This window comes from Thamnophis elegans, chromosome Z, assembly GCF_009769535.1.
Source record: "Thamnophis elegans isolate rThaEle1 chromosome Z, rThaEle1.pri, whole genome shotgun sequence".
In the NCBI taxonomy this organism is placed as follows: domain Eukaryota; kingdom Metazoa; phylum Chordata; class Lepidosauria; order Squamata; family Colubridae; genus Thamnophis; species Thamnophis elegans.
Genome location: NC_045558.1, coordinates 86,014,511 through 86,027,473, shown reverse-complemented (window position 1 = coordinate 86,027,473; position 12,963 = coordinate 86,014,511). Strand labels below are relative to the sequence as shown.

Here is a 12,963-nt window from a genome sequence, read left to right as displayed (position 1 = left end):
ATTCACTTTAGAGTCTGAGACAGAGCCTACCTGACATCTCTACCTTATCTAGTTTTTAAAGAGTTTGAAAATTATTGTAACAGTGGGGATTCTGTCAATCCCACTCCTTAGTTATGCCCCAATTCCCAAAAATCAACAAGTCAGCTATCCTACCTCAACATCTCGCTTCAATTTCTCCAGGAAATTTTTTTTACATTCCTCTCCAACATGGAGCTTTTGGCCTTCATTTAGAAAATCGTTGTCTTTAAAGGTTGGTAGGTCCTTAGCCTAGAGAGGATTGAACTCAAGTAAGTGCAAAACATTGCTTCCATATTTTAAAATCTAAAGCAGCTCAATATACTCTTTGCTAAAGTTGGGGCAAATTCAATTCCAATCAACTTTGAGTAAATAATTTAAAAATTATGAAAATATTGATGATAAACTACTGGGCTAAAAGTAAAAGTTTGTGAGAGATTGTGGGAAGGAAGTAGAGAAGGATTGCAGGTTAGGTCAGAAGAGCAACACAGCCCAGTTGAAGACAGCAGTTCAAAAAGAGACTCCTCCTAGGAACTGGTCTTTCCATTTTGTTGTCAAGCCTCACACAGCTAGCAAACCAAAGAACCAAAGCCATATAGATTTCAAGATGATGTATCTGGGATAAGACCAGAAACTTTTAAGGGCAATTCCTGCCATACTTTTACTAAATTAACTATGGTGGAGTGTCTTTTTTTAAAAAAAAGCCCCATCTTCCTAACCTACATATGTTCTTTTGATCTATTTGATGGGGCTACATAGTAAGGGCATCTTTGGGATTCCTGGATGATGTCGCCCATTTTGAACATGCACACATCAAGTTTTCCATAATTAGAAAGGCTGTAAAACTCCTAGTTCAGGACAAGGACAAGTCAGTCTTGTCCTTGTTTTCACCAGTTTTTGTTGTTGTTTTATCAACAACAGTTTTTAGAAGTGGTTTGTCATTACTTCCTTCCTAGGGCTCAGAGAGCATGATTGGCTCAAGGTCATTCAGCTGGCTTGTGCTTAAGGCAGAATTGGAATTCACAGTCTCGTGTTTTTTAGCTGGTGCCTTAACCATACACCAAATTGGTTCTCTTTCACCAATTAAGTAATTAGGAAACATACTTGTTGCTCTTGAAAGTGCTTGTCCTCTATTTATAGTATTAATTTCAGGTTCAGATTTCAATAACATATACCATCTTTATCTTACCCTATTGACTGTCTAGATTGCTTATGTCTAACAGTGCAATAGTATATTTCAACGCTTATATTCTGTAACATTTGGAAGCCTTAGTGCCCCACCTTAGAATGAGGTTGCAAAAAAGCAATAATAATAATTGAAGCATTTTCCTTGTTTTAAAAAAAGGTTGGGTTCATGAAGCATAGAATTGGGTCAGTAAAGGGTTTATATGGTATGAGATCATACTAATATTAACTGGGGCAAAAAAAGATAGGGCAAAGGATAGATACATTTAGAAATCAATCTAATTCAAATAATTCATTGAAGAATATGGTGGCAATAATAACAATTAGAAACCCAAAACAGCAACAGAAGGAATAAACATTGTTTTGGTTCTTTACATTTATAACCAGGGATGCTTATAGGTGGCACATTCAGCCAACATAAGGTCTTCAGTGGTCCCTCAAGGTGCATCCCATATATGTAAAATCATAAATATGAAAGATGTTTATTGGAATGTAATGATCAATACCAGAAAATACTAAGTGGTGCTCAGCTGCTGAAATACACCATGTAAATTAACTGGAGACAAAGGAAAGGTAAAGATAAGGAGAAAGAGAGGATACAGAGGAGAGGGAGAGGAAAAGTAGGAGAGAAGGAAGGAGTGGAAAGTGGAGAGAGGAGGAGAGAGGAAGTAGAAAAGAGAGGGATGGTAGAGGAAAGAAAGGAGATAGGGAGAAGGACACAGGGAGAGGAGATAGGACGGCAGTGAAATAGGGTATAATATGGTGTATTGAAAACAGAAGAGCAAATGACAACTGTTCAGAGTTGAAGGAATGATATGATAATAGACAACACAAAAAAAATTCTGTTCAGATGTAATGGTATACTTGTGGTTATATGTATGAAATTAAAATAAAATGAAAAACTTTTTCAAAAAAAGTGCATCCCAGATCTCCCTTCCAATCCTTCCATTTTCTACTTTACTCCTTCCAACTGTGCTTTCTCTCACTGCTAAAACCTGCAGTTTCCACTTTCTGTCTCACCAAGAGAGTCCAGAGTGACTTCTAGAACTGCTTGACAGCTGTACTCATAGTGATATATGGAGTGAAATGCAAATAATTTTGAGTGACTATATAATTTATAATACAGGTAGTCCTTGACTTATAACCAACTGCACCTGGAATCTTGAGCAAAGTGGCTGTTAAGCAAGATGTCCCTTGATTGCTTCACTCAATGACGACAGCTTCGATACTCCTGGTAGTGGTCATTTAGCTATCTCACAGGTCGTTAAGTGGACAGAGTCCCAGGTAAGATTACCTCAGGGGCATTAGACGGTCCCTAGGAAATCCAGGCCATATGTGTGCGTCTCTCACCTCCGAAATTGTAAATTCTCTCTGCTGAAATCCAAGCAGGATTTTCAGTCTCTGAGGAGAGAGACAACTTGTATCTAAGAAAGTGGTATAATGTACTGCGATGGTAAGATGGCATCCTTCCCATGGCCATCTCAATTCAAAGCACTATTAAATGAACATTCATAAGTTGCGGACTACATGAAAGAGAAAAGGTCCAAAGGAAAAAATGCTGTTTAAACTGCCTTTGTCTGTATTGCTCTCAATCCCAACAGGAAGAATCTTTGAATAAATGTATTTTGAGGAGTCTCAGAGGCAAACCCACTGGCAGTTTTTTGTTTATAACTGGAGAGCCACAATCAATGCTTATGTGTTTAAATGTATGCCTGGGCATACATGCTTGTAGGGGAGAAATGGAAGGAGAGAGGATATCCACTTTTGACTGATATCTGAGTTTCTAATAATCTTTTATATGCATTTAGTTAACTCTCAACACTAAAAAGATATCCCATCCTGGCTTAGAACAAATATTTTACCCCCAAACAAGAGTTTAAGCCATCGAGAAGAATAGAAACATGTTTATTTTGATAAGCACTAATTGGTTTAAGAACTAGTTAATACTTATTTTAATATTATATCAAGCTGCTAATGTCATGTATTACTGCCAGATTCTATTAAACTTTGATATTTTATATATGATTTTGATTATCAGTCTTTTTTAAACAAAAATGCAGCTTCTTTTTAAAACAAAAAAATAAACTTAATTGAAAAAAGAATGCAAAGTCATCATATGAAGGATAAGAACACAATCATTGTATGCTCTTTCCTATTTCTACCCCATATATGTTGCAAGGTAGCTACCCAAATGCAGTTTAATGCATCTTCTCAGCCCTTCAATATGTCACTTTCCTCTATTATATAGCAGAGGCCAATCCTTCCTAAACTGTCACTTTCCAAAACTTTGCTGGACTATAATTCCCATCATGCTCTCTGGGAGATATTGGGTTGGGGGCTTGTATAACATAGGATCTTTTGTCTAATCCTGTTAGAAGTACTGATACAGAAATAACTTTTTATAGGTTTATTCAAAGCACAAAGGTTTTTATTTTAAAATTTTCTCTAACTTTGACTTTTACCTTTTCTTTGTCGCTGGCTTCTCTTGCTACTGTTGAACCCTGGAGGAGAAAGTAAAAGTGGAAAGTAATTATCTACTTAAAGCCAAAAGTTTTTTTAAAAAAAAACTCTGACTACATATCTATAAATTAAGGGCTAAGTCAATGCACTTTTCTTTTTCTTCTTTACTCTAATTTCATTTTCTAAACCTTTAAACCATAAAAAGGTATCTGGGAAAATATTACACTCCCCAGAACTGAATACATTAAGTCAGCTTTACTATGGTATGTTAGCTTTAACTGATGCTGCACAGAAAAAGAGGACCTCTGAGATTCTTTCCAATTCTATGATTTAGAAATGACTTATTGAAGGTAAACAGCCTTTTTCTCACTTTCCTAATGTGATCCACATGGATCACATGGATCTGTGAGGATCACATTATCCTCTCCCCCAAGAAGGCATGTATTTTCCATGGCTGAAGGCAGAATGCTTATACAGACAGACCAGCAAGATTCAAGGAACATGCTAAATTTGATCCAGAATAATACAATAGAACTGCTATGTTTATAATACATCCAATAAATGAAGACATTATGGCTCTATGGATAGTCAGGCTCACACAACATACTAAAACAACAGCTGAATTCTCTCATCTCAGTGAACCATAAACTAATTGCCTTAAAACTATCACAGTGTTTGATTTAGGAAATCAAGTGCATCTATGCAGTACAGTTTGAATTTTTTGGGGATATGTAGTGCAGGAATATATATGCAATAATATTTCACTTCTGATTGTCAGGTACTCTTTGCATTATATGCAAATAGAAGTTGGCTACTCTTTGCATTATATGCAAATAGAAGTTGGCAAACAGTCATAAGATTACCTAAAAACAAAAGATTTCCAAAGAATTAGTCTAAACATTTCTGAATAAATCACAGTTATTCAAAAGAAAATATTTACTTTATGCTCCAATGTCTCTTAACAACCCCAATTTGGGGAGTGAGATAGGGAATACCAAATATTATAATATTATAATAGAATAAAATATTTCTATACTAGCACATCACAGGATTTAAAAACACAATACAACTAGTGAATACCGCATCTCATTTTACAGAGAAAATCTTGAAATAATCTTTCTCCTTTTAACTCTGTGGTGATAGCTTTCTTCTTCCAGCATAAAACTCCTACTGAACGCAAAATCAACACCAGGCCTAAATGCTTCAGTGTAGCCATGGTCTACAAGACTCAACCCTCAAAGAAAACCAATGTTCTTATACAAGGAAACCAAACCATGTGAATATAAAAGTAGTCTTTGACTTATGGTTACAATTGACCCAAAATTTCCATTGCTAAGCAAGACAGTAATAAAGTGTGTTTTGCCCCATTTTATGACCTTTCTTAATGTTGTTAAGTAAATTGCCGCAATTCTTAATTTAGTAATATAGTTAAGTGATTCCAGCTTACCCATTGACTTTGCTTGCCAGGTCACAAAGTGTGACACTGCAACTGTCATAAATGTGAACCAGTTGCCAAACATCCAAAATATGATCATGTGGATGTTGCAATGGTCCTAAGTGTGAAAAATGATCATATCACATTTTTAGTGCCATTGTAACTTCAAGTGGTCAGTAAACAAATGGTGGTAAATCGAGGACTACCTGTAGTAGCCATGTGAATAGTATTTTTCAAACAATCTTACTTTTTTCACAACTCCAAGATTTAAGTATCTGCTTATAATTCTAAACTTACAAGGATGCACTTTTTTGAGCCAGAATGCGACATTGTTAAACTTCAGAGATGCTTACCTTGAGATCGTATTTTCGATGTACTGTCAACCGGTGACTAAATACATTCCTGGTGACTACCATGTAAGTTTCCACACCATCTACTGTAAGCCTGTACATGCCAAGAAACTGGGGTAAAAGTGTATTTCCATGACATTCCACAATGAACTGAAGAGAATAAGGGAAAAAAGGAAAGAATATATAATCAATTAGTGTAGTTTGAAAGCTGCCAGGTTTTGGGGGGTTGCCACAAAAGATTTAGAAGGGCATTTGAGGTACTTTTAAAAGTATCAATGTTTCATAACATTAGCAGATATACTAAATTATTTATAGTAAATGAAACCAAAAGGACAACATTTTTTTATTTTGTAGAATGGTTGAGAAATATGATATTGGTAAAGCATAATTGTTTTACTACAATGGTTAATGTTAGAAACAAGAAACATAGTTTTGAGCCCTACATTCAACTCAAGTATGATGTCCAATAGAGACTATTGGTTTAGAACTCTTTGATAATACAACTAGAATGTCTTAAATGAAGAAAATAAATTAAAATAAAAATGAATTTCAGGATAAAATAAATGAATGATACAAAACTAAATCTGTGCATTTGGGTGGTAAAAGAGCCTTTTCTTTTGATATCTTATTTCCTCTATTTGGAATGTTGCTTCTCCATCACAAGATATAAATTAATTAAGGCAGGTCTTTTCAGTAACTGGAAAGTGAAAAAGAAATTGAGGAAAATGACTCTGGGCATATCTGCATCTTCTAAATAAAAATATTGTAGCATAATTCATAAATTATGCATGCAATAATCTCATAAACTAGAAAGAAACAATCTCTTTTTTCAGCTTCTTCTTTCTCTCTTGCTGGGAGAGAACAGGAAAATTTCTGCAGAAGTCTTCTCTAAAATATGAGCATCTACTAAAATTCCCACCAAAACAGTATACTTTCAAGAAACCAGAAGCATGATGGCAGAAACATCTGGGAAAAACCCAGCTGGCAAATCGTAATCGGGAGGCCTTCGGGCCAGAACCGGCCTGAAGGGATGGTGAAGCAGGAGAGGCATTTTGAATGACCACAAGGAGCAAGAAAAGCTCCTCGGCAGGTCGGAAACAAAGCTCTCCAGTCTGGCAGCGGGGGTGGCAGCCATCTTCAATGACTGTTCTGGAGCCTGGGCATCCAGATCAAGTTTAGAGCAGGAGCGGCGATCAGACGGAGTGTTGGGACCGGGAGAAAGTCTGGCTGACCCAAGGGTAAAGAAAACTTTAAATTTGGAGCTTAAAAAAATTATCCAGTGATTTAAAATAGCGGCTAACTGTCACTTGGAATTTGAAAGTAGGAAAAAGAAAAGGAAAAAAAATGGGGACTGCTCAAGATGATTGTGGCTAATATAATTGGAACTGGAACATTTTTTTTAAAGGGAAAAACACAAAGAAAACAGAAAAAACTTCTTTGAGTAGATTTGGAACTTTTGGTTCTTGAAAACTTTGACAATTTATTGATTTGACTGTCTCTGGGATTGTATAAACCATCTACTGGAGGAAAGAAGATACAACATCTGGCAACATAGTACAGTGGACAAACTCAACGTTGAATACAAGAAAAATAAGTGGAAGATTTTTCTAAGGAGTGTATGTATCTGCTTCGCTTGCTTGCTTTCGGCTGCCATGGAAACGGGGGGGAGGGCATGGTATTTTGGATGGGAATAATTAGTACAGGAGGATTTATCAAACAGGAAGTTTTGTTCTCACCATTGTCTGCACATACTGATGGCTGATGTTTGGACATGGTCAAGGCCTACCATACTGCATACCAATCTGATGATGTTACTTGGAGATGCAACCCACATGACACCTAAGGGAGATGCAGATTGGGCAATGGGGTGTAGGTTGTTGGAGGGAGGAGGCTGGGCAAAAGTTTGATATGTATGATTTCACGCTTTTCTGCCTCAGACCTTGCTTTACTTCGCTGCTATCTATTCATAACCAGTAAAAGTACTTTTGATTCCACAACCATTGAACTGAGAGGTTTCTTTCCTGGTTACTGAGGGACGCATTCCTGACAGTAAGCAAGGTCTCTCTTCGCGCTCATCCCGGAGCTAACAACTTCCGAGGGGAGTGCAATAAAAACCCAAACCTCCAAAGAAATGTCCAATCCAGGCAGTGGATTTCAGTCCCTTTATTTTGGGACTGAAATTTGGTATTACAGCTGGAAAAATTTGAAACAAAGAGAGAGACCTAATTAAATGTGGTAAAATATAATAATATAAAAAACTTGTTAAACTTGAACATGTAGTGTGGGTGGCATGAAGAGTTACTTGAAATGTTAAAAGACGCACATACAACACTAAAGGGTATTAAAGAACCAGAAAAATCATTGAAAAATATAAAACAGGGCAAAGGAGAGGAACTGACATAGATAAACACAAAAGAGAGGCAAGAGGTTAATGTGGGTAAAAAAAGCTGAAAATACAAACCAGTTAGAAAATTCTATTTTGAGATTTACAGAGATACAGAAAGAGTAGAGAGGGAAAAAGGAAAATGCTATCTAAAAAAAGAACAATTCAAAAATAGAGAGAAATAGTGGGAAGCAAAAAAGAGAAATCCTAGAGAGGCTTACTCAAATAATTCAAAGAAGAACGATAGGGAAAATTCTGAAGAAAAGATATAATACATATAAAAGAAAAAAAAGAAAAAAGGAAATTAAGAGAAGGGGATAGAAGGACAAACATAAAATTGATGAAAAATGGAACATCAAAGAGAGCAAGAGAGGAGTCAAGAGAAAATGGCTAGGAAAGGAGGAAGAGAAAGAAGAGATGTATTAGTAGAAAATGAAATATTTTAATACTGCTAATGATATATAGTTTAAAAAAATAACATTGATAATTGTGGATAACCAATTAAGTAAAATGCTTGTTATAGTAAAATTGAATGTGATGATATATGCTACCTATAGAAATTAGAATAACAAAAGAAAAAGAAAATGATAAATTTAGCATATTTTTTCTGAAAGGGTGAAAAATGATATTGTCTGTGTTAAGAAAAAAATAAATTTAAGATGGAACCATGGGAAGAAAATAATGGGCTGGTATGGTAATGTGGTGTAAAACAAATTATATATAAGAGAATGTAAAAAGGGGGAAAACACGGACTGTTCGTAAAATAATTTAAAAATTTGTAACAAAAAATAAAAAATAATTATTGAAAAAAAACCAGTATACTTTCTCCCTGCATATATCTCACCTGGTGATATTTCTTTAGAATGTTATGCATTTCTGCAACATCTTCACTTGACACTGCCTTGATGACAAACCGCCGGTCATAAGTGGTAAGGAAGCGAACTCCACACCGCCCGTGGCTATCATTGTATACTGGAGCACTCCGGGTCACAGAATTCTGTGTGGAGATAAAAGAAGAACAAAATCCATACTTGGAAATAATGGTGAAGAGAAGACCAGACAGACAAATTGGGTATGTCATACTTGTATAAAACTAGAAAGACCATACCCGATATTTCTGTGCTTCTGTTTAGGCACAGAAAAACCAAGGGCAGGCAAAAAACCAAAACAAAACAGAGAGAGTAAGAGTGACTTACAACTTTCTGCCAGCTTCCCCACTGGCAGGGACCTTTAGACAGCATCCCTCCCATTTTCAGCAGGCTAGTAAGTAGCTGCTGCTGCTGGGAGAAGAGTAAGGGATTGCGAGACTGACTGGGAACTGTTACAGAATACCACAAGTAAAGATCATGTGACCACAGCAGCCAGGAGAACTGAAGCAACCACAACTTTCTCAAATTTCATTCCCCGCAGAGTCCTGGACTTTTGGACACATTCTATAAGTTAGCTTATTAGGGGTTGGTTCAAAAAGTACCCTCCTATGATGTATCATCTCACCTAATTAAAGGTCAGGTCAATGAGAATTTAATACTATACAGATGACAACTAAAAGGTGTGGGGAAGAAAAGTGCTAGGAACATTGATGGGTAAATCAGCATAAAGATGACACGGAGAAGGAAATCAAAGAGAACAAAGGGAAGTTCTAGGACTTTCTCTACTTACGTTGCAGACTGGAGTTTGTTTTGCTTGAAACCGAAAACAGGTCATTCCAGATTTTAGTTTTCTGAACTCAGCCCACTCAAAATGGTTCTGCTAAACTTTTGTGCCACAATGTACAGGTAATCTCCGGGTTATGAGTGTTCCCTTAGCGAACATTTGACGCTATACGATAAGCGCCTCCTAGGGTTTATGAACAAGTCCCCAAACTATGAATCTTGCAGCACCATAGCAGTTAGTTGTTTACCCTTATGAACAACAGCAGAAGCTCTGCAACATTTGTCCTGCACATTGCTGGCCAAAATTGAGGTTTGGAGGGGCGAATCCACTCCTTGAATGCTCCATTTGGGCCTCCAGAGGCCTCGCTTGGCACAGAGGCCGAAAAGAAGCTTGGATCCATCCCTCCAGAGCTCCTTTTTGACCTGCAAAGTGCTGGGCGAGGCCTCCGGAGGCCTGAACGGCGTACCAGAGGGGCGAATCCATCCCTCGAAAGCTCCATTTTGGCCTGCAACGTGCCAGGTGAGGTCTGCGTAGACCTGAACAAAGCTGCACATGGCTGAGAGATTGGAGAAGAGACTGCTTGCTAGATCTTCACAGTGTAAGTGACCTGGTGCGGCAGGTTGGCTGTGAGGGAAAGCAATCATGGGGAGCATGAGGCATTTTAGTGGGTCGGAGAGGCCTTGACTATGCCCCCCCCCCGGCCTTCACCACCCTGAAATACCTCATGTGCACTTAACAAGCTTCGCATTCGATTAGCAAATGCATGGGTGAAAGGGGGGAGTGATCCTGTTCAAGGTATGAGAGTCACTCCCATTCGGGTTACGAATGGAATGGGCAGGCTCCAGTACATTTGTAATTCGAGGACTACCTGTATTTGTTCTGTTCATAGAACATTTCTTCACATCAGGGTTCCCCAATCTCTTGGCTACCAGGGATTAAGGAACCTACCTGGCCTTGAACCTACCAGGCCTTGAGCCATTCAGAACAAGGCTGCGGAAGTAATGGTGAGTCTGTGCACACACCCATTTGCGCAGGCGAACATATGCAAGCACTCCATTTGTTTAAGTGGCAGGTGTGCCCTCGCTGCTCATGCTAATGGAGCTGCATGAGCGTATACCCGCTTGTTCACCACACAGACAGAAACATCTCCTCTCCCCGCCACTAGTCCACAAAACCAGAAAGGTTGGGAAACTCTGCTTTACATACAATATCTATTCTTTAGTTACAAGTTTCTGCTGTCCTCTTTTTTTAGGCTTCTCCCTCATGTTTTTGTATTGGGGTGAAATTCAGCAGGTTCTGACAGGTTCTGGAGAACTGCTAGCAGAAAGTTTGAGTAGTTCAGAGAACCGGCAAATATTGCCTCTGGCTGGCCGCAGAGTGGGATGGGAATACCGTATATACTCGAGTATAGGCCGACCCGAATATAAGCCGAGGCACCTAATTTTACCACAAAAAACTGGAAAAGTTATTGACTCGAGTATAAGCCTAGGGTGGGAAATGCAGCAGCTACCGGTAAATTTCAAAAATAAAAATAGATACCAATAATGTTTTTGAATATTTATTTCAAAGAAAAACAGTAAACTAGCGGTGTATTCAATGAAATACTTCACTCACCTCATGATGCTGATGTCCCGCTGTGATGATGATGTCCCGTGCAGCCGCGGGAGCGATGTCCCGCCTCCTATGACACACGGCACAGTGATTCATATCATTGGATCACTGTACCAGAGGAGGTGGGACATCGCTATGTGGCTGCTTGCCATAACAAGGAGGAGGTGGGACATCGTTGCAGAGCGGCAGGAGGGGGAGGAAGGGGAATCGTAAGACAGCCCTGCATTACATTAGAACGTGAGGAGGGGGGATGGTGTGGTGCGCGCTGCGCGGCAAACTGACACAGAGGGAGGGGAAACTCACAGGGGCACTGGGCCATTCACAAGTGTCACCCAGCGGCATGGCCCCGCCCCTTTTTCTCCTCCATTTCGGGCAAATTTTTCACTGACTCGAGTATAAGCCGAGGCGGCTTTTTTCAGCCCAAAAAGTGGGCTGAAAAACTAGGCTTATACTCGAGTATATACAGTAGATTTTTTGCAATATCCTTCCCCTGCTACGCTTACCAAACCACGCTCACAGAACTGGTAGTAAAAAAAAATGAATTTCATCACTGCTTTGTATGTTTCTTTACTCATACTTTCATCAACTGCTCCCCAAATCCAACTTTTTTTTCTATCTACCATTTTTTTCAGCCTGGCTTATTTTAAATATACAACTTGTTTGGAGGAAAATACAAATACAATCAATATAATAAATAATTCAATCTGATTCACTGACACCAGCTGTTGTTGCACAAGATTCATTTCCAATTACAACAAAGGCAGAAATACTTTCATACTTCAAGTATTTATATAATTGACACATCTCAATAAAAACTATTAGTTTGTTCCATACCTGATAGTCCTGATCATCAATCCCAAATCTTTCCCGGAGATTTCGGAATACCATTGGACAATACTCCTTAAATTTGAAGCGGCTTGGGAGATTCTCTCTGAAAGTAGCCACAAAGAATTTGTGATTCAATACTGGAAATAGAATAGAAAATTAGAACAGAACAGAATACTTTATTGGCCAAGTGTGATTGGACACAAGGAATGTACTTCTGGTGCATAAGCTCACAATGTACATATAAACAGCAAGTATTAGATCATATGTTATAACCATAATTACAATCATTAAATATAGGTTACAAACAATAATTGATAAATTATAGGAAACCAACAGAATAGGAAAGATTAGAAGATGAAAAAAGATGAGAAATGAGACAGTGCTGTGTTAAGTGTTCAATGGAATGATGGCACAGGGGAAAACACTATATCTGGTTGTGCATGCAATGCTCTATAGTGGCATCCTAAGGGGAGAACTTGAAATGAATTATGTCCAGGATTTTCAGGATGTGAGGGGTCTGTAGATATTTTCTGTCTTCTTTCTGGTTCGTGCAGTATACGGAACTTCAGTGGAAGGCAGGCTGGTTGGGATCATTTTTGTGCAGTCGTTAACTATCCATTGAAGTCTATGTCTGTCCTGTTTGGTCGCTGTGCAAAACCAGACAATTAGAGAGGTACAAATGACAGACTTGATAATTCCTCTGTAGAACTGCATCAACAGATTCTTGGCAATATGAGTTTTTTGATTTGACATATGAAGAACATTCTTTGTTGTGCCTTTTTAATGATGGTTCTAATGTTAGGTGCCCATTCCCAAGTCCTTGGACCTAACAGAACCTAGAAACATGAAGGTCTCTACTGTTGATACTGTTGACGTTAGCGTGTAAATGTAAAATTTAAATATACATATAGATTATTATTATTTGTTAAATTTATTTGCTGTCTAGCTCACTATAGGGCTATTCTAAAATGGCTTATAAAATAAAAACAAAGAAAAATGAAAGTATAAACAGAACAGAAGTAAAATAACAGAATAATAAAATG

The 12,963-nt window shown here is 38.0% G+C and overlaps 1 protein-coding gene across 2 annotated transcripts in view; it reads right to left on the bottom strand.

Annotated features, from left to right (window-relative positions):
• PIP4K2B (phosphatidylinositol-5-phosphate 4-kinase type 2 beta) overlaps nt 1–12,963 on the bottom strand; it is a 38,919-nt gene that overhangs the window by 8,141 nt on the left and 17,815 nt on the right. Inside the window, exons 3-7 of one of the 2 annotated variants that reach the window (XM_032235646.1) lie at nt 11,927–12,023; nt 8,673–8,825; nt 5,449–5,595; nt 3,663–3,701; nt 154–267 (exon numbers count right to left, since the gene is read on the bottom strand). In XM_032235646.1, coding sequence (XP_032091537.1) covers nt 154–267; nt 3,663–3,701; nt 5,449–5,595; nt 8,673–8,825; nt 11,927–12,023 — 550 coding nt within the window. The remainder of the gene's footprint in view (nt 1–153; nt 268–3,662; nt 3,702–5,448; nt 5,596–8,672; nt 8,826–11,926; nt 12,024–12,963) is intronic. The other variant, XM_032235647.1, reaches the window with a different exon arrangement.